The sequence below is a fragment of the Tachyglossus aculeatus genome, chromosome 12, assembly GCF_015852505.1.
Source record: "Tachyglossus aculeatus isolate mTacAcu1 chromosome 12, mTacAcu1.pri, whole genome shotgun sequence".
Classification (NCBI taxonomy): Eukaryota; Metazoa; Chordata; class Mammalia; order Monotremata; family Tachyglossidae; genus Tachyglossus; species Tachyglossus aculeatus.
The window spans coordinates 18,303,223-18,329,537 of NC_052077.1; the positions used below are offsets into that span (position 1 = coordinate 18,303,223).

The 26,315-nt window shown below is 42.8% G+C and overlaps 1 protein-coding gene across 5 annotated transcripts in view; it reads right to left on the reverse strand.

Annotated features, from left to right (window-relative positions):
* ZNF827 (zinc finger protein 827) overlaps positions 1–26,315 on the reverse strand; it is a 150,497-nt gene that overhangs the window by 64,380 nt on the left and 59,802 nt on the right. For all 5 annotated transcript variants that reach the window (XM_038754920.1, XM_038754921.1, XM_038754923.1 and 2 more), the window contains exons 6-7: positions 7,362–7,601; positions 3,709–3,766 (exon numbers count right to left, since the gene is read on the reverse strand). In XM_038754920.1, the coding sequence (XP_038610848.1) occupies positions 3,709–3,766; positions 7,362–7,601 (298 nt within the window). The remainder of the gene's footprint in view (positions 1–3,708; positions 3,767–7,361; positions 7,602–26,315) is intronic.

Genomic DNA, 26,315 nt, shown 5'->3' on the forward strand with positions numbered 1-26,315 from the left:
ACTAATCACCCCTCTTTCCCTTACACATTCTTGAACACACCCAATGAGGAGTAACCTAATATTACACTGTGATACTTCCTTATGGCTAAAAACAAACAAAAACCAACAACAATGCAGAGGACCCAAATATCTGGACATAAATTAAATTATGCCTAATCTGCCAGGCAGTTTCAACATCTATAGCCGGTCCAAATGAGGTAATAATAATAATAATGATGGCATTTGTTAAGCACTTACTATGTGCAAAGCACTGTTCTAAGTGCTGGGGAGGATAAAAGGTCATCGGGTTGTCCCACGGGGGGCTCACAGTCTTCATCCCCATTTTACAGATGAGGTAACCGAGGCCCAGAGAAGTTAAGTGACTTGCCCAAGGTCACACAGCTGACAATTGGCAAAGCCAGGATTTGAACCCATGACCTCTGACTCCCAAGCCAGAGGCTCTTTCCATTGAGCCACGCTGCTTCTCTTGGAGCCTAGAGTATGTGTGCGTGCCTTCTTGTTTTCTGAACATTCAAGGCCCTGCTGAGAGCTCACCTCCTCCAGGAGGCCTTCCCAGACTGAGCCCCTTCCTTCCTCTCCCCCTCATCCCCCTCTCCATCCCCCCATCTTACCTCCCTCCCTTCCCCACAGCACCTGTATATATGTATATATGTTTGTACATATTTTTTTTACTCTATTTATTTATTTAATTTATTTGTACATATCTATTCTATTTATTTTATTTTGTTAGTATGTTTGGTTTTGTTCTCTGTCTCCCCCTTTTAGACTGTGAGCCCACTGTTGGGTAGGGACTGTCTCTATATGTTGCCAATTTGTACTTCCCAAGCGCTTAGTACAGTGCTCTGCACATAGTAAGCGCTCAATAAATACGACTGACGATGATGATGATGATGAACATACTTAAGAACCGGAGAAGAAGAGGGTTAGCGATAATTGGGGCAAAAAAAAAAAAACCACAGCTCAAGAGCCCAATTAATAGATAGGTGAATTCCTCTAGGCTGTAAGCTTGTTGTGGGCCGGGAACGTTGTACTGCATTCTCCCAGGTGCACAGTACAGTGCTCTGCACATAGTATGAGCTTAATAAATACCGCTGATTGACTCATTACTGAGTTACGCTTTTCCCTTCTCTCCAAAATTGCTGGTCACTTAATACTAGGTGGATCACTGTGGTTGCAGACAGGTGAGGGAGGGGAGGAAAGGAAAGTGGACAAAACCTAGGTGAAGTGACCACCTCTGTCGCTCTCGGTCCCCTGTCCTGCGCCACTGTCGGGCGGAGGGACCCAGCGGCTGCTCCTACCTTCTGCAGGAGCAGACTCTACCTCACTGGAACAACTCCTTCTCCTATAATGCTAGAATCTGGATTTCTGCCCTCATGAACACTGTACTGGGCAAGTTCAAGCTGCTTTAATTTCTACTTGATCTTCGTTACTTAAAAGGAAAATTCCAATTAAAAGAAAAAAAAATCGGACACAGGCCAACATTTTTAAGAGTGCTACCCAAGGGGGGTGATCCATGGGGGAGGGAGAAAACAGTAAGCCTCTTTTGTGCTTCTGATTCTGCATGGTTGTAGAAGCCAAAAATAAACAGAATCCCTGTTGGTGTTTGTATGTGCATTTTCTCAAGAAAATCCAAGAATGGCCTTAGCTGTCTATCTCATTATATGACCTCACATTTTGTGCCAACTCACAGCACTACGAGCAGCTGTGAAGGACCAAAGGTGATTCTGAGGCAGCATCCCCCTGTGGTAGCTTCCCCAGGGCACTAGTTTTTTCTAAGTGGAGCTGCTGTTTATAGCCAGATACAAAGTAGTCACTGATGGCACCGAGGATACTAGACCCCCAGATTTACACGATGTTTGTCTCCTTCAGGAAGCCTTCCCAGACTAAGCCCCCTTTTTCCTCTGCTCTTCTTCCATCGCCCCAGCTCCCTCCCTCTGCTCTCCCCCATCTCCCTGCCCCACATCACTTGTGAATATATGTACATATTTATTATTCTATTTATTTTTATTAATATCATATAAGGTGCATATATCTATAATTCTATTTATTTATATTGATGCTATTGATGCCTGTTTACTTGTTTTGATGTCTGGCTGCCCCCGTCTAGCTTTGAGCCCGTTGTTGGGTATGGATTGTCTCTATCTGCTGCTGAACTGTACTTTCCAAGTGCTTAGTACAGTGCTCTGCACACAGTAAGTGCTCAATACAACAATGAATGAATGAATGTGTTGCACTGTGCAGGCAGCCTAACAATGCCATCACATGAACAAGCATTTCACCTGCCCACCCTCCACCATTGGGGTCCCCCCAATGCAGGTCCCCTGGGAACAGAGGCAGCATTCCCAAGCCAGAAGCACTGTGGCCTAGAGGGAAAAATCACGGGCTTGAGAGTCAGGGAACCCAGGTTCTAATCCGGGGTCTGGGTTCTAATCCTGCCTCTTCTACTTGCTTGATATGTGACCTTGGGCAAGTTGCTTAACTTCTGATTTGTACCCCTTGTTCACCCCACAACACTTATATACAAATCCACGATTTATTTTAACGTCTGTCTCCCTCTCTAGACTGAAAGCTCTTTTTGGGCAAGGAACACATCTACCAAATCTGTTACACTGCACTCTCCAAAGCAGAGTACAGTGTTCTGCACAAGGTAAGCACTTAGTGACTGAATTCCTCAACTCTAAAAATGGAGATGCAACACCTGATCTCCCTCCTATTTAGATTGTGAGTCTCATTTGGGATAGGGACTGTATCCAACCTGTTTACCTTGTTTCTACCCCTGCACTTAGAACAGTGTAGTAAGTTCTAAACAAATATCACAGTTATTATTACTATTACAATAGTTATCATAGAGACTTCTCATCAGGAGATGAGGTTGGGGGTGTTGGTGGGGAGGGGGAAGAAGAGAACCTAGGTGCTGAAAATAAAGGCACGGCTCAATGGAAAGAGCAAGGGCTTGGGAGTCAGAGGTCATGGGTTCAAATCCTTGCTCCGCCAATCGTCAGCTGTGTGACTTTGGGCAAGTCACTTAACTTCTCTGTGCCTCAGTTACCTCATCTGTAAAATGGGGATGAAGACTGTGAGCCCTGCGTGGGACAATCTGATCACCTTGTATCCTCCCCAGCACTTAGAACCGTGCTTTGCACATAGTAAGTGCTTAACAAATGCCATCATTATTATTATAAGGGCCTCCAGTGCCGTAACACACTGGGCTGGAGACAGTCAATCAATCAATCAATCGTATTTATTGAGGGCTTACTGTGTGCAGAGCACTGTACTAAGCGCTTGGGAAGTATAAGATGGCAAAATGTAGAGACAGTCCCTACCCAACAGTGGGCTCACAGTCTAAAAGTCAAGCGGAAAACTGGGTAAATGGGCACCTACTAGGATACGTGATTACAGAGCTCCACACAGAATGATCCTTGAGAAACTTCTCCTTGAATCAAGTGGGAGAAACAAGTAAAATCCCCAAGTGTTTCCATATTAAATGGTGATGAGGTGATGGCCAGAACATTCTGCACAACTTGGGAGGTGGAGAGGCCCTTTGGCCCAGGCTGCTTTGATGCATAACAAAAGCCTCAGAACAAGATGCCTCTTCAGTGACTGAGATGGGAGGGGCTGGGGATCCTACTAGGAAGGGGTTGCAAGGTTAATATGTTTAATTGCTCGATTTGATGGTCCTCAAAAGGGTCAAAAATGTGGACTGCTTACCTGGTGGTGGTCCGAATGGTGTTGTCTTTAGTGTGATTGTGCTCTTTGCTCACCTTTTCTGTAATATAAAAAATAGCGCTTAAAAAAATTAAAGGGCACACAAACACACACAAAAAAGCTACCCTTGATCTTTCTTGACCTTCTAGGCAAAATTGGTGCCTCATACATATGTCTTGAATCACAATAAGCTTATTTATTATGATCATCAGTGCCATAACACACTTGGAATCCATCCTGATTTTATGTACATGTTCTGGGGATTTATATGTGAATACATACACAAACCCCCCTTTCATGAATAAGCTAAAAGAACAAAAATAGATGCTGATATTCCCATATCGTCAGAGTTTTACCACAAACATATATGCTCATGAAAGGAACTCAAAAAATAATAGAAAGACCCTTTAAGTTTCTTTTAGGCCAGTTGCCTGAATTTACTTTCTCTTTGGGGTGTGTGTGTGTGTATATATAAACCTTATCCTGCCTGCTAAATACTACAACAGTGCCCTGTGATTCAGCATGAAAACTGCAGCTGTTGCACCTATTCAGCTTCTGACTTCAGCGACTTCATTTAAGTATTTTTGTTTTGTCATCAGCTGTCTTCTGCCTTGGAAGAGACAAAAATCAGCCACCCGACCTCCTGATGCTATAACCACTTAGAGCTGATTCTGATAAATGTCACATGTGACAAAAAACATCATTAGACAAGAAGGGGTAAACCCTCTGTTACTCTGTCTTGAGTTCTGTGTCTCCCAGCTGTCAGAAATTATTTAATTAGCTTTCAAGAACACGGAAGTTGAACTCTGGCCTTTCCGAACCAATCACATGCTAGGACTCTACCCTTACTGTCTCAGTGCTCGACAGCGTCTTTTAAATCTCTGTAGAAATTTTGGCAAATTCTGCAAGGGTTTAAGCTTTCAACTGTTAGGCAAGTGCTCAACAACTAATTTTTATTATTTTTTCCCCCCACCTGAGACCTATACATTTTACTTAAATGAAGATTCAGGATGATTCTTTCTCATTCTTTATGACTGTCGGATAAATAGGGTGCACGAATAGACCAGTCCCACCGCCACCAATTCAATAGTGATCGATTAAACTGAATATAACATTTGAGCCTAAGAGTTACCATTCTAAAAGTGTAACGCCAGGACTCCAGAGCTACTCTCTTTTTGAGAAGGGGACCAAATATTAAATAATTTGTCTAAGAGTACAGTGCTACAGTTAGGGCTCAAATTCCAGTCATTTAATTAGTACACTTAGGAAACTACTATAATATTGATGAATATAAACAGCACTTAGGTATACATCTATAAATTATATATTACAAATTATTTACTGTATTAATGTCTGTCTCACCCTCTAGACTGTAAGCTCATTGTGGGCAGGGAACATGACTTCCAACTCTGCTGTACTGTATTCTCCCAAGTGCTTAGTACTGTGCTCTGCACATAGTAAGCACTTGATAAATACTACTGATGATTATATAAAGCATGGAATGACAAAGCCTATGATAGACTGGAGGCAGTGTGACCAGCTGAAAAGTGGGTGAGACCAGCATTATGAGACCTGGATTCTGGTCCCACTTCACCACCTGCCTGCTCTGTGACCTTGGGCAAATCACTTAACTGTTCTGTGCCTTAGTTTTCTCATCTGCAAAATGGGGCCTGTATACCTTTTCTCCCTCCTCCTTAGACTGGGAGCCCCATGTGGGACAGGGATTGTGTCTGATATGAATTTCTTGCACCTACCCCAGAATTTAGAGTGTTTGGAACAGAGCGTGTGCTTAATACCATCCTTAGTATCAGTGCTAATAATAAAAATAATAGTTTAGTTGTCTCTGACTAAATGCCAAATTTGATTTTTTTTTTCAATTTAGAAACAATGAACTGTTAAAAATAGTGCAACTAAACCAAATGTGCACATTCTGTTGGGTCTTTTGAATTAGCTAATTATGAGCATATGTCACAGTACTACTGATACACTTACATTTCTTTTGATGATAATGACGATGATGACTGCTACTATAGGATCCTATAAAAGCACAGTTGACATTTGCAGAATTACTGTCAGAGTTAGTTGTGGCTTGGGTTACTACTTCAATGAGAATGTGAATACTGAAGCTTATGTTCTACATTCTTTTTGATTTTTCTTTTCCAGGGAGAAGAAAAATGAAAATTTAATGCAAGAAGGTGGGGCTGTAGAAAGCTGGTCATCCTGAATAATACAAAGAATACAATCTTTGCAAAAAGTTCTCACATGATTGTGTCTGTTTGATGCTGTCTATATAGCAGGAACTTTGCCCCTAACTTGAATCATTTAACAACAAGCTCTGCACAATGTGCACATGGGCATTTAGGAGTCATATTTGTTACGATTTCTGGAAAATAAGATTACTGTAGCACTCTATAGAGAGTTAACAGAGCTCCCAAATATTCCTAAACTAAAGCAACCTTGGACCCAACAATCAAGAGGACTTATTGAACTTACTACAATGTGGAGACTGCTATATTAAAGTCAGAAGAAAATTCCGAAAGAAAGGCCCTGGTTTTAAGGTGCACACTGTCTAATGGGGGGAGATCAGAAAACACAGTAAATAAATACCAAGTTAGAGTACACAAACATAAATACAAACAATGGAAATACACGTGGATGGATGGATTACGATCGTAAGAATTACAGATCAACAGGTCTGCCTGGAATTCTGACACTCAAAGGACTGAGAAAAATGTCACTAGAGCCAATGTTTAGTGACAGGCAAGAACTAGATGAGGGCACTGATTTTGGCCCTGCTGCTGTTCTGAGGTCATAACATAAATATTTAGAGTATGGTTCGAGTGTGTCTTGTGTTGTGTTCTAAGGAAGTCTATCAGAAAGGGTCAAGGGAGTGGGAGTCTCAGATTTCCAGAGTTGAGAACCTTTCAATACGCAAAGAGGCAAAGGAGAGAGAAGTGATTTAAACTATGCATTTTTGGATGGATTAGGAGCAAATCTACACATCGCTCCTAAATTTGCTCCTCTTTCCTTTAGAGAGGAAGCAGAGACAAGGTCCAGGAGGCTCAGGGGTTACAGTGGGGAGGGGAGTCTCCCCAACACAATGAGGAAATCACAGAAAAGAGAGACTGGTCCTTCTTCTCCCTCTCTCATGTTCTTAGAGAGACAACTACAACGAAGTATTAAGTTTCCCTCCAACCCACAAAAGGGGTGATGTGCTGCTCAAAACTTTCATTTCCAAACACATTCATCTACTGTAAAGTTCTCTGCACTCTTGCTTTGTCATTTTCCACCCCCTTACCCCCAGCTACCTCTTTAGGACCTTGATGTCACATAACTTCTAGCTACAATTAGATAAATTCTCCTTCCACCCACTCAGCTGCTGTCTCAGCCAGCAACTCGACTCAGCTCAACAATGCTGGTTTCCACCCTTAACGCTGGGACAGACAGAGTTGCTGCTTTACAAGAAAATGGTGAATTTGTGATAAAAATTCACCATGTCCCCCAGCATGACACGCTGGGCCCCAGGAGGGCCAGGTTGACGGCCAAACTGCAAACTTTGTGGCCCATGAACAGAGTCTCTTATTAGATTATTACAGTCCCTTGTGCCTCCCATTTTCCTAAGTACACATGTTGGCCAGACCTAATAATGACTTTACCTGACAGTTGAAAAAGAAGCTCTGAAGCCATCTTCACAGATATGTCCTGGCTGAAGAGATTTCTTTCAGGGGGCACTCTGTCCTCAGGCATCTTCTGTGGGGGCTCGGTTTTCTCTCGCCCCAATAAAGTGCTATAACCAACATTCCGGCTGGGTGAGATAGAGACATGAGAGTCATGTATGTCAACCTCCATGGGCTCCTCTTTGATCTTCACCATCTGTGTTTCCTTGTAGCTTTCAGCTGCAGACATGTAGAGGAAACAAAAGCCAAATATACAAACTCTGAATTCAGAATGAGACTCATGTTCTGAGCACCTAGAAAAAAACCGCACGGATTGTGTCAGGCAACAGCTGAGGAGAAAGGGCACCAAAAGCAAGCATTGGGGAACTATGATATTTCACTGGCAAAGCTGTAGGTAGTGTTTCCTTGATGTAAACCTCAATTTCCAGTTCTGACGATGGGTTAAAAAATATTCCTTCCACTGAGATCTGATAATCATTAGCAAGAGCATTTCTTAACTGAAAGTAGAAACCAGTCAGCTAAACCAAAATTTGGCCTGAAACACATTCTAATTTGGGAACTTTGGTCTCAAGATGTTGTATTTCTGCTTTTCTTGCTCTAAAAAGTTCCTCCTCCTTTTGCACAAAAAACACATCTCTAAGCAAGGGTCTAATAATTGTTAAAACTTCCAAAGCTGACATAAATTACTCCTAAATCAAGTCGTGGGACACCAAAACCCTTAAATCTCTGTTCCTTTACCCACTACTGATGCCTTTTGATGTTTTAGCAGGCATTTATTTCAATAAAGTGTAACTGATTTCACAGAATGGATCTGGCTGCAAGCCAAGTATCTGATTCTCCTGATGCAATAAGAGGTAAGTTTTAACACCCCTGATTTATTACTCTCCCCTCTATATGAGGTAGGTTAGACAACAAAATAAATGGTAAAGATCTCTGTAACTAAAATTTACTACAAATGTTATCTTTGTCATTGCAAATAAATATACTGTGAAAGCTACTCATTTTTTTTTTTAAAAAAAGAGCAGTCTTTTCTTAAGATTTTCTCCTACCCACGTTTCCTCTACAGTCACTAATCTGTTTTTTGGGAAGAATATTTTAACATACCAGGAATCCACACAGATTCCAATTGAGCCAATATTTATTCTCTCCCAGGGTAAGACCACTCATGCACTGACGCTTGCTGGGCCTAATATTAATGCATTGAGCTTTACCACACATCCCTCCAATGCTCTGGGATTCACCAATGTTTTTGAAAGGAGACTAGTAGATGTTAAAATATTATAAGAAACTTGGTAAGAACACAGATCTTTACAAAAGTTACAGTTAGTGAAGAGTGCACATGAACTGTACTAAGCACTCAAATACCATTGAATGTTATATAACTAGCTCTGCTGTCATCCTAAACTGCTTTCCTACTACATCCTTTGTGTTAGCTACTCAAATACTTTTGAAAGAAGGTAAAAGACCCTATTTTTTTCCTCTTGTGCTCAATCTCTTATTTTGCCTTGTTATGAATTAATAAATGACACTACTTCTAAGGATAAACATGTTTTGGTATGTGGCATTTGTTAAGCACTTACTGTATGCCAAGCACTGTACTAAGCAGTGGGGTAGATACACAATCATTCATTCAATCATACTTCTTGAGTGCTTACTGTGTGCGGAACAGTGTACTAAGTGCTTGGGAAAATTCAGTACAACAATAAACAGACACATTCCCTGCCCAGAGCAAGCTTACAGTCTAGAGGAATAGTGTTAAGCACTTACTATGTGCCAGACACTATAACTAATCACTGCAGTGGAAACAAGCAAATTGGGTTGGACACGGTCCTAATCCCCATTCTACAGATGGGGTAACTAAGGCACAGAGAAGTTAAGTGATTTGCCATGGTCACACAGCAGACAAGCGGCAGACTCAGGTCCTTCTGATTCCCTTGCCCATGGTCTAACCACTAGGCCACACACACAGTCCCAGTCCCACATGTGGGCTCCCGGACTAGGCAGGATTTAATCCCCATTTTACATATGAAGAAATTAAGGCACAAAGAAGTTTAGGATCTTGCCCAAGATCAACCAGCACATATCTGGCAGAGCCAGCTCCAGGATTAGGGCCCAGGGCCTCTGACTTTCAGTTCTGTGCTCTTTCCACTATGGCCATGCTGTTCCTCAATAAATATCAGTGATTGATTGACTAGATACAGGAAAAAAAATCCTTCAACTTTTGGCTCCCCTAGTACAGCTGCACCTCATGACCTGAAATAAGTGTAGGGTCCTCCTCTAATCTGTACACTCCTTATGGGCAGTGAATGTGTCTACCTACTCCTCTGTATTGTACTTTCCCAAGCGCTTAGTACAGTAGTCTGCACACAGTAAGGGATCAATAATGCCACACTGAACTGCAGTCAGACTACACAGCAAGTACCAGTTCTACATTTCCCCCTACACTACTGAATGTTTAGAACAAACATCAGAAGCAGTGTCACATGATAAAATGACATACAGCCCTGTTCTAGCTTCACAGACTCACTCTGGCCTCAGCACCAAGATTACATTTTCACAGGAAAGGGCATTCATTCGATGATTTAAAAAAACAACAACAACATTAAGATAATTTACTTTTTGCTCCATTTTCCCACTTTCCAGTTTTTTCCCCTAAATTAAAAAACACATAAGCTTTGCTCTTTGCAACTCTGAAGGAAATGGAAGCTCATCTTAAAAAGCTATTTGGGTCCATTCCAAAAATGATTTACCTGCACTGCTTTCTGCCCTTTCTTATGACAACTCACGACCTTTAAAAGACAATGCTGCAACACTGATAAAAATGCTCACTCTTCCCAAACCACCCGATATATTTCAGAATTAAGAAAAGAGTTTTTATATTGACAACTCCTTGGGCAAGTCAGAAATACTACAACCTAGGCCCTTTTCTCTAGCCCTGCTGCAGCAAATCTGCCAGCCTCTTATTACCGCCCAAAGGACTCACACACAAAAAGTTTCACATGAGCACCGGGCTTGGATCTTCGAAGACCTGCCCTGGGTAGAAATCAGAAGCTCAGGTGACACAGCAGGCAGCTGTGTTCTGCAGACATCTGACAAATGTGGTTCCGGGATTAGCCTCCAAATTTAGGAGCAGAGAGGCGAGCTGCCCTTCGCTGCCCTGTCTTTCTTTCAAAATAGTCTATTTCTGTTTCTACTCCCTATCCCATTGAAACCCTTGCCTTGCTACTCTCCCTTGCTTGGGGAACTCTGAAAAGGGCTGGGGGGAGAAAGGGAGGGGTAGGAGGCAGGGAAGAGGATGGGAGGCCGACAAGGGAACCATTCTGGACTCCTCGCTCCCTCGGTTCTGAGCAGGCCAAAGATCCGTAGGGACCTCCAGGGGAAGAAAAGAGGGTGGTATCCACTCTCTTGCTGAAGGGACTCTACCCTTCCTCCTGCTTAGCATCAGAGCCCCCGCCAGCTGGATGCCAGAAGGCAGTAAAGGGTGGCTGTGGCACAAGATGAGAAGCAGTGTGGCCTAGTGGAAAGCTCAGGCCTGGGAGTCGGAGGATGTGGGTTCAAATCCCAGCTCGGCCGCAGGCCGGTTCTGTGACCTTGGACAAGATACTTAACTTCTCTGTGCATCAGTTACATCACCTGTAAAATGGGCAACAAGACTGTGAGCCCCATGTGGGACAGAGACAGTGTCTGACCTGATTGGCTTTTACCTACCCCATCGCTTAGTACAGTTCTTGACACACAGTAAGTGCTTAAGAAATATTATTATTATTATTTAGCAGCCTGGGGCTAGCAATTTTGTAAGTGATCCTGGATGACTGCTGGGGCCCATTACACTATGCACCATTATCATCAATCATCAATCGTATTTATTGAGCGCTTACTGTGTGCAGAGCACTGTACTAGGCGCTTGGGAAGTACAAGTTGGCAACATATAGAGACAGTCCCTACCAAACAGTGGGCACACAGTCTAAAAGACTAAAGCCATTATCAATAGCAGAAATCAGAATCAGGCCAATCTAGATCCTCACAGCCAAGCTTCTCCCTCCAACTCACCCAATTCTTCAACCTAAGATTATTTTACTCTCTTGCATAAACTTTACTATTTTCCGCCTTCTTCGTTGAAAAAAAAAAAACATTTAAAAATATGTCTGAGTCACTTAACTCCTCCTTTAGAAATAAGGCAAATTTTTAAAAAGAGGTCTCTACTATAACCTACTTATGTCCCTATGAAACAAATTTGCTAAGAGATGGTAGATTTGGATTTGTAAAGGAGTGGATAAAATATTTCTCTTTATATATGCCAAAGTTTCTGTATTAAGGGTGAATCTGCACATCAAGAAGAAAAAATAATTTATTGTTTTCTCTCTCTCTCTCCCCAAATCAACAGTAGGTTGAATAAATTGAAATGAGAAAGCAATGGGAACAACCATGAAGGAAATTATCTTAAAGAGGCATGGGGATGGGCAAGATTAGACCTAACAGAATGTTTTCATCTCTAAACCGCAGTTCCAAAAGACTGAACACTAGTAATAATAATAATGATGGCATTTATTAAGCGCTTACTATGTGCAAAGCACTGTTCTAAGCGCTGGAGAGGGTACAAGGTGATCAGGTTGTCCCACGTGGGGCTCACAGTCTTAATCCCCATTTTACAGATGAGGGAACTGAGGCCCAGAGAAGTGAAGTGACTTGCCCAAGGTCACACAGCTGACAATTGGCGGAGCTGGGGTTTGAACCCATGAACTCTGACTCCAAAGCCCGTGCTCTTTCCACTGAGCCGCGCGGCTTTTCTACTGATTTTCAGAAGAGGGGGGAAATTTAGAAACACGAATAACCTCTATGATGAAAATGACCATATTACCACAGGGCCGTTAACTTTCCAGAAGATCGGGCCTTTCGACAAAGTAAAGAGGAAGAAGTCTCGAGAGTGGACTGGCCCCGTATTGCTCACGGCCACAAGGGAATGATTCTGGCTCTGGAAGTGCAGCTGGATCAGGGACCACAGTGTAGCGGGCCTGTTAGGGGACAGCAAGTCTCTCTCGTCCTCTGTAGAGATGCTTCCTCAGAGCCCCAGCTCCGCAACGCTTTTCTGAAACGACCAAAATTAAACATTTGCTGCCTCCGGCAGCCCCTATAAGGGGAGCAGTGCGGGTAATTACAGCCTCACCCTGGGCAGTGAGAATCCAAAACGAGTGGTTTAGTCACCCAGGAGACACGTGGGAGGATACGTCTCCATCAGCAACTCCTTCCCTTGCCCTTCTGGTTTTCCCTTTGACAAAGCCCTGCCACTGCAGCTCAGAAACTGATAGAGAAGATTTCTGATCCTACTACCCCAAGGTAAGACCATAGTGTCTTTCACAGACACTAAGACATGAAACTTTGGGCGGTAATAAGAGGTTGGCAGATTTGCTGCAGCAGGGCTAGAGAAAAGGTCCTAAATTGTAGTATTTCTAACTTGCCCAAGGAGTTGTCAATATAAAAGCTCTTTTCTTAATTCTGAAATATATCAGGTAGTTTGTGAAGAGTGAACATTTTTATCAGTGTTGCACTAAGACATGAGGAACTCAGAGGTGGCTCTGCAGTGGCTCTGCTCCTCAGCACTCAAGCACTGTTGACAGGAAGGAGTAGAAAAAGAGAGGAAAACAGGAGGGGTGGAAAGGGTGAGGCTACTGCACATTCTCCCAAGCGCTTAGTACAGTGTTCTGCACACATTAAGCACTCAATTAATACCGCTGATTGACTAAGTCTGTTCCCAGTCCCTTCCTTGGAAGTAGGAACACTCTTTTGGCTATTGCCTGCTGCCACCTCTCGCTAATACAAAACAAAGAAATGCAGCGGACATGGCGTGTTACAATGAACACACAGCAGAATGTAATGATGGCTGTCCATGATGACAACTTTACCCCTAACCAGGTGCCTTCTGGTGGTTCCTGGAAGCTCCCAAGCACCAGGAATCACCAAGTCAGTGTTGCCTTAGGCCTCTACAACAAATGCCTTATGTGTAAAAGATGGAAACTTCTATCTACAATTACATTGCAAGATTAATCTACACTAAAATTCCACCCCCTCTCCCTTCATTTCAATTTGGAGGCAGTGAGGTTTAGTGGATAGAGCACAGGCCTGGGAATCAGAAAGACCTGGGTTCTAATCCACAGGGTCTGCTGGGTGACCCTGGGCAAGTCACTTCACTGGGCCTCAGTTACCTACCTGATTAACAGTGCTTGGCACAGAGTAAGCACTTAACAAATACCATCATTACCATTACTGTTATTATTACAAGTGATGGCCAGGAAGGTTGGCAACTGAACCCCCAATCCCACTCCACCACTCTGAGGCCTAAGGCCAGGCAGGGCAGGAATGGCTGTTGCTGATGACCCTTCCCCAGGCTCTTCAGGAAGCGCATGCAGGCACAGGACTGAACAGCCATTCCCCCACCTTCACATCCTGAGCCGAGGGCCGCAGTGCCCCTGGGCTGAGCCCACGCACAAAGCCCTCACCTGCCATCAGGTGAGGTTTCTGGCCCATCCTCCGGCAGCCCTTGTCACTAGCCAGGCAGGCAGCCACAACTCGGCCGCAGGGGAATTTTGGTTCAAACCTTCCCCATTGCCCCAGTGGCGATAATGCCACTAGCCCTGTGTAGCACCCACCCACATCCTGGGGGGTCTTTCACTCTCTTGGGGCCATGCCGCACTCTATATTGCTTCCTTGTCCCCACACATACCCCCAACCCAGATTTTTTTTTTGGCAGTGGGGAGAGAGGATTTTCCTTCCCCCTACATCTAGGGTAAGACAATGGGGATTGAAGAGTGGCTGGGCAAGGGTGGAGGGTCTGAATTATGTAGGCTTTTATCATTGCCAGCCACTGCCCTCTTGCCCCTCACCCTCTTCATCCCCCATCTCTCTGCTCTTCACCACCTGGGGAAAGCACATAGAGCGTTGGGCTCTGTACACTCAACCTGGAGGAAGACAGGGTGATGGGTACTGGGCTCTGTGAAGCTCCAAGCTTGGGGATCCTCTGTGCCCCACTACTGGTGCTGGTTACTGCCATGTGGGGTACATTCAATGATGATTATGGTCACAAATATGCCTTATGTGCAAAAGTCAAAAATGTCTATCTACAATTACATTATAAGAATACAAAAAACCTAAAATTCCACTCTCCCATTTCAGTTGGGAGACCAGGGGCTTTAAAGAAACAATCTATGACCCTAATGCGCCCAGGGATTCAGCCACTCACGAGCTCAGGACTTGTCAGATGGTGCAGGGGCCACGATCCACCCAGGGCCCAGGACCTTTCCCACCCTAGTCGCACTGGTGCGGGAGAAGGTGGGGAGGGGGATGAAGAGGACATGGGGGAAGAGGACGGTGGGATGAGTGTGGAAGGAATGGGGCTACTCCAGGTGATGAGCAAGTGCAGGCCTCTGGGAAAAAGGCACCATCAACCACATGTGGGAATGAAGAGAGTGGTACCCTGAAAAATTTCCTACCTTTGCCCAAGAAATTTTAGGCCTTTTTTGCCCTTATTGGGCAGCACACAATACAGCAGAGACTTACAATCCACAGGGCCCACGCTTGATCATGGGGAGGTCAGCAGGTCCCTTCACCCTCAGCCCAACGACCTGGGTGCAAGATCCTAAAGCTGCTGCATTAATCCAGCCCTGGCCTTGAGACAAATACGCATGACATTTGTAGAATTCAACTAAAATCAGCGATAAACTTAATGGAACGATAAGGCCCGGTGGGGTTAGGGTGTTGGTAGGGGACAGGAGAATGTGGTCAAAATCATGTGTAAAGATACCCGGTCAAGCAACCTACACAGCAACTACTCAAAAGAAATGTGGAAGTTAAATGTCAGAGAAGCAGCGTGGCCTAGTGGATAGAGCACAAGCCTGTGAGTCAGAAAGGACCTGGGTTCTAATCTCAGCTCTGCCACGTGTCTGCTGTGTGACCTTGGGCAAGTCATTTAACTTCTCTGAGCTTCAGTTATCCCACCTATAAAATGGGGATTAAGACTATGAGCCCCATGTGGAACAGGGACTATAGGCTTGATCAGCTTGTATCTACTCCACTACCTAGTACAGTCTTTGGCACATAGTAAGCACAAATACCATAAAAAAATGTCAAGTAGGTGATGAAACTGCTATCATCTTACTGTAAATGATAGTTTCCTTCGGTTTTTATTAAGTAGACAAAAAAAGGCTCCCACCCTTTCTTACAAGCAGCCTAAGCACCATATGCCCCAATGCCTCACAACAAGGATGAGAATACAATGTCGCCATCGACAAGGCCTCATGGAGACATCCTGTTCCAAGGGCGCAGACTATAACTACTGTTGTTATTAGCTGCCTCCCAAGGCAGATACTTTATGGTCCCCGCAGGAAGGAGACAGTGTGCATCTGGGTCAGTAGAACCCACCACCATCCCCAGGAAAAACGAATCAACCCATGTCCTAAGACGTGCCTTTCCCCTCTCCCCAACTCAGTCCTCTGTAATAAAGGCAGCTTCATTCCGCTTTGTTCTAGTCTGCTATTGAGGGAGCCACAACAGTGGGTGTTTGAGCAGCCACTGAGGGTACTAAAAAAATACAGACACCCCTCTGGCAGTCGCCTCTGCCAAACATTTTTTTAAACTATTTAAAAGTTTGAGTTTTTAAATCATTTCTAGTCTCAAAAATAAACCTCAAGTAGATTTAACTTACGGGGATGACTGATGTGTTTACTTCTAACCATTTGCTGGGCCATTCATAACTTTTTTGCTTTGGAACCCTTTATGAAACCACTATGGCCTTAACTGAGGTGCAAATACTGGATGAATGTAATAATAATAATAATAATAATAATAATGATGGTATTTGTTAAGAGCTTACTATGTGCAAAGCACTGTTTTGTAATGTAATGTACGATGTAAAGTAATGTACAATAGGTAACATGAGGGTGTCATAAGAAGCCACAGAGAGGCTCTTGGAAGCCTGAAAAGCCTATATTGTCAGACATTTGAAAACAAAAACTACCAATACAAGCATCCAGTGCTGATCTGTACTGGAGAGCCATCAGCCCAGCGGAAAACTAGCTGAACAGGCATTCCAGATGCAATGCTCACCCTAAATGGGAAATGGGACTTAAACAGGGCCTTACATCTGGGTGGAAGAGGGCCTTACATCTGGGTGGAAGAGATAATCTCTAAAAGACAGTCACCCTTGTGAATGAATTCTCACTATCAGTAGTGCCATTTTCACACACAAAAGGCAACATTCTCTACAAGTATTTAAAAGTTTTTAGAAGTTTGGGTGTCCTTCCTCTCTACCTCCCAGCCTTCCCCGAACAGTTACAAGAGTAATTTACCAGAATGACATTCTTTGTACTTGATGATCATAAATCACAAATTCCCAAGGAAGCTTGTCAGATTTACATAATGCTTGCATAGTTGGGTGAAAAAAACATCTTCCTGAACCACCTAAAAATTTGAATTTTGCAAATTAAGATCACTTAATGGGATGAAGGTTATCTTGCTCTGACTTCAAAAAGCACTCAATACGGAGCCTCACACATTGCATAACGATAACTGTCCTTATATGCTAGGAATAAACACACCCTAAGACTATGAAACTAAAACTTCGAAGGCAGAATAGAGGCAGTGAGTCCTGACCCACAAGCAGCATCTGATATTTGCACTAGGATGGTATGCTTGATAGTTCAAAAAACAATTACGGAAGACTAAAGCCTGTTCCACGCAAGGTAAATGTTGATGAGCTTGCAATCAATGTAAGAGGCTCTTGTATGAAAGAACCAAATTGGGTAATAGTTTTGGTTCATTTTTTTTAGTATGCTCATAAACAAATCGTAGCAATTTGCAACTAGAGACCAGATTTAATAAGATCTAGTTTTAAAGTACCATTGGAGGGACAAACGATCAATATTATAGAAGTGTGTTGTTATGGTAATGGGGTTTGTCTGGGATAACTATGAGTCATAACCTCTCTACTTCAGATCTATAAAAACAAACTACGATGGGTTTTTCCAGGAGAATCCAATTCCGCAATTTCACCTGCTTCTTTTGCTCTCCTTTTCTGTGCCACTGCCTCCTCCTCACACCAATATGAAGCCAGAGATCTGTGTGATAAATCCCTTCTCCTCAGGGTGATTTGGTTCTCTCTCAAGCCTTACCAAAGACATTTGCTGACCTCTGAATACCCAGTGTTTAAATTAAAGCCGCTCCCACCATTTTGTTTTCTTTGCATTTAGCAGATTTGCTGGAAATTTGCTTCAGAGGTGCATTTAAACTGCAGATAAGCTATTTGGTATCATTCCAAATGATCTCATTTTTAAAAATTAACCTGTTTTTCATCTCATGGCCTGCATACACTTTTCTCGTTTTCCATTTAAAAACAGAAAAGGGTCAATTAAAATATCTGATCTAAACTTAAAGCTATTTAAAACTTAGCATTCCCTTACACCTAATCAATCCCGGCCCGGTTCCCTCATCTTTTGTAATTAATAGGCTTTTGTGCATCCTTTGGTATGGATCTGAACTTTATCCTGCAGAGTCCCTGTAGGCTCCCGCAGAATTGTTACCAACTTCCTCCCTTCAATTCACCTGAAACCCACGGCCTCTCTTTACAGAAGGTGAGGCAGCCAGTAAGTAGTCTATATATCTGAAATCTGAGGTAAAGAAGCAGAGAACTCTCCCACTCCCATAAATGGAAATACGGCAAGAGGAGGCTGAGATCAATCAAATGGTATTGAGCGCTTACTGTGTGTGTGGAGCACTGTACTAAGCGATTAGGAGAGTGCAATATAAACACAGAGTTCTCTGGAAAATGGGGGGGTCAAAACCAGAGGAATAGCTTGAGAATGCCTCCTTTCCCTGCCAAAAGAAAAGGGCCTCTCTGCTGCGTGGTATAGACTGAAACGTTGTCAACTGCCCTCCCCCCAACACCCGCAGTGTCCGGCTTGATTATCTTGTCTCTATCCCCAGCGCTTAGTACTATGCTTGGCACATAATGAGCATTTAAATACCAATTATTAATCCATCAATTTGTGCTTCCACTTGGATAAGAGAGGAAGACGCAAGCACCTTGTTTTCCAGTAATGTATAGAGGAAAAGTTTGCCTTTAGATAGAAGAAAGTGGCTTGGTGCCATCAAGGAACAAAACCCTTGAGACAACTGTAAATAGGAATAATAGAGCCCCTGGCTCCTTGCCCCTCCTCTCTCCCCTTTACTTACAAAATCTCAATACCACAAAGACCCTAGGAAATCAACTTCTTACTTCAGGCTCTTTGGAATAGCCAGGAAATGAGATTCCGAATCAACCCCAAGTGACTCCGTTACTCAGTAATCTAGCCAACTCAGCAACAACCTAGTAAGAGGAACTCCTTGTCAACCTCCCCAGCGCTTTGAACAGTGCTTTGCACATAGTAAGCGCTTAATAAATGCCATTGTTATTTATTAACATTCCAAACACCAGATCCAGGCGGGCTGTAGAGCTGATGAAGAAAACTTCACAAATCATGACCCATTGGCACCACATTTTATCTTAATCCCTACTCTCAGGCTCGAGCTTAGGTCGGGAATCTCTCTTCACTGAGGCAACACAGAATTCTAAGTGTCCTCTTTGTACCATGGGCACTGACCACAAGAAGCTAACTTTGCCCAAAGAAGAAAAAAGAAAAAGAAAAAAAAAGCACAGCCAGCCTCACTTTACAGTTCCTATTTCCCTCGACCAGTGACAGAGAAATCACTTGCTGGAAGAGTTCAGGAAAAGATAGGGCATTGGTGAGAAAAAAACAACAAGTAAAACAAATAACAACCTCATTTTAAACCAGAATGAAATTCAAATGGAAATCTATGCCCTCAATTGTATACTTCAGCTGAAGTGATAAATGATTCAAATCCAAGTGCACTCTACAGGAAAAAAATAAATAAATCAAGAAATGCACCTGGGATCAAAATGCTACATCATTTAGAAAAAAAAATTAGTAAATCAACCCAAAACAAAACCTGAGGCAGTTTACATTGTCTACATGGAAACAAAGCAAATTATTATCACAACGGTAAAGTGATCTTCTTGTAGGTCTCTATAGCCAGTAATAAATAAACTTTTCTTTTATTTCTACTGTCCAAAAGGGGGAATATCCCCTGACCCTTAATAAGTCACTGGAAGTATTTTACTCCAAAATAAAATGAGTGACAATACAGAGACACCTGTTATGGTTGAGGTCTCAAATCTGTTTCGTGATACATTTATCAAGCACTTACTATATGCAGCGTCCTGTACTAAGCGTTTGGGAGAGCACAACATAACAGAGTTGACAGACACGTTCCCTGCCCCCAAATAGCTAACAGTCTAGAGGAGACATTGTTTTCTTTTTTAATGATATTTGCTTAGTGCTTACTATGTGCCAAGCACTGCAGTAAGTGCTGAGATAGGGACTAGTTAACAAGGTTGGACACAGTCCGTGTCCCACATGGGGCCATTCTACAGATGAAGTAATTGAGGCACTTGCTCAAGGTCACACAGCAAACAAGTGGCGGTGCTGGGATCAGAACCCAGGTCCTTCTGACACCCAGGCCCAAATTCTAACCAGTAGGCCAAGCTGCTTCTCCAAAGAACATACACATTCAATTTGTACTTCCCAAGCGCTTAGTACAGTGCTCTGCACATAGTAAGCACTCAATAAATACGATTGATGATGATGATGATGATGATTCTCCCTCAACCTCTCACAACGCATGCTGCTGGACAAACAGCCCTCTAGATTTTAACCTCCTTGTGAACAGGGAATGTATCCACCAACTGTTATGGTGTATTCTCCCAAGCACTTAATACAGTGCTCTGCACATAGTAAGGGCTCAATGACTATGACTGATTGATTGGTAAATAGTGGGAATGATGTGAAAGTGTGGATGGCATGGAGCAAGCCACCATCACTACTGCAAAAAAATTTAAAATGAATCACTCGCAAACAGTAAGGCACATCCTCCCCTTTTAACTTCTGATGTCTTTGCAATCAATCGATGGTATTTATTAGATGCTTACTGTACGCAGGACATTGTACTAAGCTCTTGGAGAAGTACAATACAGTTGGCAGACACGATTCCTGACTGCACTAAGCTCACAGCCTAAAGGGGAAGAAGGACAAAATAAATCAGATAGGAGCAACGGTCGTACCAAATGGCAAGGAGCCAGAAAAATGTACTACTTTAGTTTTGTAGACGTACTTAGTGGAGTCTCATTGTACATTCACATCTGCAGATTCCATCTCACTATCTCTAGGGTAGTTTTCAAACCACAGGACATTGGTGAGCAAAAAAAAAAAAAGTAAAACGAGTAACAACACAATCGTTTTAAACTAAAACTATTCTGCACAAATGATCAATCAATATTATTTGAGTTTTTACTATTGCAGAGCGCCATACTAAGCATTTGGGAGGGTACACTTCAATAAAGTTGGTAGACATGAGCCCTGTCCAAAAGGAGATAAATGATAGTTAACATTGTCCTTATACAGTTCTTCCATTCTTCCTCAGAGGATATTAAGAAGGCAAACCCACATAAAAACATGTTAGCAGACTTTGAAATTATTTTCAATAATCATTAGAGTCATAAAAGTTGGCCCCAAAATTTGCTTTGGCCCCACCTACATTTACAACAATAAGCTGCTTCAAGAGTTTCCCACTAATAAAAGTCACCATAAAATCACCCCTCCACCTAAAAAAATTACATATTATGTTTCTTTTTAGGGCTACTGAAGTTCTCATTATACTCATTGCTTGATTTATTATAGACCTCAGGCCGGTGATTTTCACGGTTTATTAAAATAAACCTCCAAGTAACAGAGGCCCTAGGCAAAGACCAGAATATAATATCAGAGCAAAAGATGCTTACATTGTTTATCAGTCACGACATCTACGTTTATCGAGCATTCAGCCTGTACTCTGTCTGTTCTCCTTTTACCTGGTCTATGTTTGGGATTTGTATCCTCTTGCCTTTCCTGTTACACTGCAAGCTCCTTGAGGTCAGGGACTGGGTCTTTGGTGAGGGAAGAAATAGGTCTTTTTCCCTATATTGTATGTTCTTAGGGGCCCACTGCAGTGCTCTGCATATACTACAAAGAATTGACTATCGATTCAAAGACTCAGCTTTGCAGTAGGTAGTCTTAATCAGAGATCATGGCACAAGGGAATAGGCATGCTCAAATCTCTGGTGTCCTTTCAGCCTTGGATCCCACTTGAAATGTAAACTGAGGGCTTTGTGCCTTGGCTCAGATCTAGGGCACCAACAGCCCTTGGCTTGGGCTGTGCAGACAGGGGTACGGCTGGTCAGTCCTGTGCCTGCGTGCGACTCCTGAAGAGCCTGGGGCGGGGTTATCAGCAGCAGCCATTCCTGCCCTGCCTGGCCTCAAATCAAATAAAACTTCCCATCCTAAAAGATAAATAATGAACCTTGCAGAGGACCACTCGACTCCAAAGGAGAAATATTCAGGAGAACAATGCCAGCCAAAGTTAGCCCTCACAAATTCACTAGGAACTCTCATCTATTTCAAGAAACTCTTGAAAGCCTACTACGATGCTGGACCTACTGTTTTTAGCTGAAGCCAAATATAGTGAAGCAGACAATCCCAACCACTAAGCTTTTCCTGAATAGTAGTACGTTAGAGTGTGTGTGTGTGTGTGTGTGTGTGTGTATGTGGGGGGAGAGGTTTTGGGGGGAGAAGAGAGAAGGGGAAGCGGGGATGATGGAGGTAGATATGCATACCCAGGAAGCTTTATAGATGTTCAGGGCTTCCGGGATAGAAAAGCTAGAAATGATCTGCTGATCAGGGCTAGCTGGTGCTCATTCCACAATTACAGATGAAGGCTGCCATTTCTGGAAAATCATCCAGAAGGATGGGCCAATTGAGATTAAGAAATGGAGCAGCTACAATACCAAAGCAGTGGGCCTGATTGAGAAGTTCTGTATCAGGACAGCGGTTTTCACCCTAAGGCAAAAAAAGGAGTTACTGTGACCTCTAAACAAGAGAATGTGCCCCATGATAGACAAAAGTTGGTCAAGAATCTAAACAAATTTCTTGATAAATAGTTTTTAAAGATTATAAAACACTCTTTGGAACATAAACTATTATAGAAATGCCAAATTTCAGGAGTTTATCAATCAATGGTATTTATGGAGTGCATACTGTGTGCACAGCGCTGTACTAGGCTCTTAGGAAAGTACAGTACAATGGAGTTGTGAAACACCTTCCCTACCCAAAACGAGCTTACATCTAAGAATGACAGCTTACCCGAATTAGGGAAATTTTAATGATTGTGGGATAATTTCTTTTTATGACTGACAAAGACCAATTATCACTCTAAGTAGCTAACCCAGATGTATGAAAAACAGTTTTTCTGGCAAGACGAAAATCCAACATACCACATCTACACCACTTTGTTTCCTGTGAATCAAAAACAAGATAACAAACCCAACTCACACTTACATCAGAAGAAACTCCTAAACGGGTTCCATATCCTACTTTGGCTTATCTATCTAAAAAGCATCCTAGACCGGCCTAAAACTTTTTAAATCCATTCATTTTCATTCATTCAATCGTATTTATTGAGCACTTACTGTGTGCAGAGCACTAAGTGCTTGGACAGTACAATTCAGCAATAAACTCCACTAGGTAGCTACAAGGGACTTGAACAGTAATTGAAGACAATCAAGCAGGACTTCTGAATCGCTATGAATTAAATACCTCAGTAGATCTTTCAATATTTTTACTAGATGAATTCACTAGTTTTACACCTAAATGTTGCAAAAAACCTTCAAGTTTATAGCACACCTTACATTGTACTTTACAACACTACCCTGATTTTATAATGCAAACACATTCGCTCATCATAAGACAGTCTTTTGGAGAATTAGCTGATGCAAGTTAAGACTATTCCCTGTTGATGGTTATCTCTCACAAGTGCCCCAGGCCCCACGCCTTAGGGAGCCCTGGGTCTCCTCTAGAAAGCAGCAGGGTCACTCAGTCCAAGAAAAGCAGTGAATGAGGGACCAATTTCCTCAAGACTCACTGAATGAGGGAGGAGAGCTCCTCACCATGCCTTAAAATACAGCTGGACTGATTCCAAAAGCAAAGCTTCCCCTCTCCCTCAACCAGGGCCGGGTTTTTCAAGAGACAAGATGTCCAATCAGGGTCATCTTAATGATGGCATTTCTTAAGCACTTACTATGTGCCAAGCACTGTTCTAAACGCTGGGGTAGATACAAGCTAATCAGGTTGGATATTGTCCCTGTCCCACATCGGGCTCCCAGGCTTAATCCCCGTTTTACAGATGAGGTAACTGAGGCACAGAGAAGTTAAGTGAGTTGCCCAAGGTCACACAGCAGAAAAGTGACGGAGCCGGGTCCTTCTGACTCCTAGGCCTGTGCTCTATCCTCCAGGCCATGTTGCTTCCTTCTTCTACGCTTTTTATATTTATTCACTCATTCGATCATATTTATTCAACACTTACTGTGTGCAAAGCACTGTACTAAGCATTTGCAAGAGTACAATATAACAGACACATTCCCTGCCCACAATGAGCTTCCCTCCACCCAAGCTTTTGCTCTTCTCAGCTGACAAGGGCAGAGGCACCAGGGCCTGGACTTAACACCATCTTCTTTGGGCCCCCAAAGCCCAATCGTTTTCCACCAAGGTCCCCTCCAATTTCAGTGCTACTTAGTTTCTTCTCCAATAATATCAGTGACTGGGTGATTATTCAAAGAAGAACAACAATAAATATTGAAGAAAAACATTTAGCTCTGTTCCAAATAAATGATGCATTTGAAGTTGTCAAGCTTTGTTTCAGATAAAGATGAAAATGTATATTTCTCCCCTTTGGTTTTCATTACTCTATCACGTGACTTCCAACTGTTTTCTTTTGAATAATTTTTTTTTTAATTTGCCTTGGTGTGGTTTTCACACACGAAACCACCCATAACGGCAACTTGAAACTAAGTTATTAATAAAAATCACTGATGTCATACTGTAAAACCCAGAAGCTGTGGAAGAGTCCTTTTAGCCCTGTCCCCCTGTCTCGGGGCAGTACTACATTCTAATAAGCCATCTAAAACAGGTATTTGTTCACCTATTCTTAAAGAGGTTGTCTACCTCAGTCTTGAAGATTTCCAGGGGTGAAGACTCCAAAGTTTTGGGAGCCTGCTTAATAATCCGATGTTTAATCAAAATGACTCCCAGGAAGATCTTAAAAACTTTCTTGATTTAAATCAAGTTCTGGCTATATCTGAATGTTAATTATCAAGTCTGAAATGTCTGAAAAATCCTTAAGATTTATTTTCTCTGAACTAAATCCAACTCTTTTCATCATCCTTCATTTTATTTCCCAGTGCATTCAGTATTTTTGTTACTCTTATTTGGACCACACAAATTTTCCCTGACTCTCAAAAAGGCACTAAAGCAATTCTCTAATGAAGGCTAGGCCAAAGATGAGTTCAGAAGCGTTACTTCCTGGATTTATCTTTTAATACGTTACCCATTATCACTTTTGTATATTTCTGTCTCATTCAACTTGTGGCCTTCCATGGCCATCACCATCATTACTCACTGAATGCTTACGCACAGGGCCCTGTATTAGGTTCCGAGGTTAATAACCACCAAAAATAAGACAACCGAGTAGCTGCTCTTAAGGTGCTTACGATCTAGAGGTAAGACACAAAGACTGCAAACAACAAACACATGCACAAATTATTTAGACCTAAATGAGGTCAAGGTTAGAGATCTAAATAGCCACATTTTACAAACCCAACCGGCAGGCACCTGCAGCAGAATTCCAGGTCGGATGTGACAATTAGCATTTCTATGTGGGTTGGGGTTAAGTATACCTAAGTTCTGCTCTGGCCCTACACTTCATCTCACCCTGATGGTGGCCTCCAATGCTAAGAAACGCCAGGGTTCAGATTATGCTGTCCCTGAAGCCACCCTATTTTCTTCCTTCCAGTCTCCCCCCCCCACGTCCCTGCCTCAGCTCGGCCCAAACAATTCTTCTTCAAGGGCGAGCAGTAGTAGGGCAGCTAAGTATCCTTCTCTCCAAACATACACACACTCATTTCTTCTCCTTTCAAGACTTAGATCCTCTTTGGATTCATTCAATCATATTTATTGATGCCTCAGGCACAAAGCTATCCCAATGCCAACACAAATTCATTCATCCATTCAATCGTATTTATTGAGCGCTTACTGTGTGCAGAGCACTGTACAAGTGCTTGGGAAGTACAAGTTGGCAACATATAGAGATGGTCCCTACCCAACAACGGGCTCACAGTCTAGAAGGGGGAGACAGACAACAAAACAAAACATGTGGACAGGTGTCACAAATGCTAGCCCTTCTTTGCATGGATAGACAGTTTGTGTGTGAGGTGCAAAATACAGTCCCTGTGAAGGTTTCGAGATCAGGGGTGATACTAGTCAGAGAAAAATTTAAAGCACGGTGGGTGCCCACTTGTCTGCTGTGTGACTGGCCAAATCACTCAAATTCTCTGGGCCCCAGTTCCTTCATCTGCAAAATGGGATTCACTACTAGACTGTGAACCCATTTTGGACCTAATTATCTTGTATCTATCCCAGCTTCTGACATATATAGTAAGCGCTTAAATATGGCTATTATTGTCATCACCACCATTATAAACTTGCCTCACCCCAAATGAACTTCCTCGTGCTTTTGATGGCTCATTTCTTTACTTGGCTACCACCTCAGAAGGCAAAAATACATTCAAAATCCTGGAAAGACTTCTGCCCAAATGATACTCGGCAGCAATACTGAAACCATAGGGATTTGTGGGAGGTAACGTGTGTTGGGGTGATTGCTCTAGCTGATGGCTGTGCCTTCTAGGAAGGGCTGGTCTATTTTGGGAGACAGAGCACTGCACCTAGCCAGCAGAGCCAGTTATTG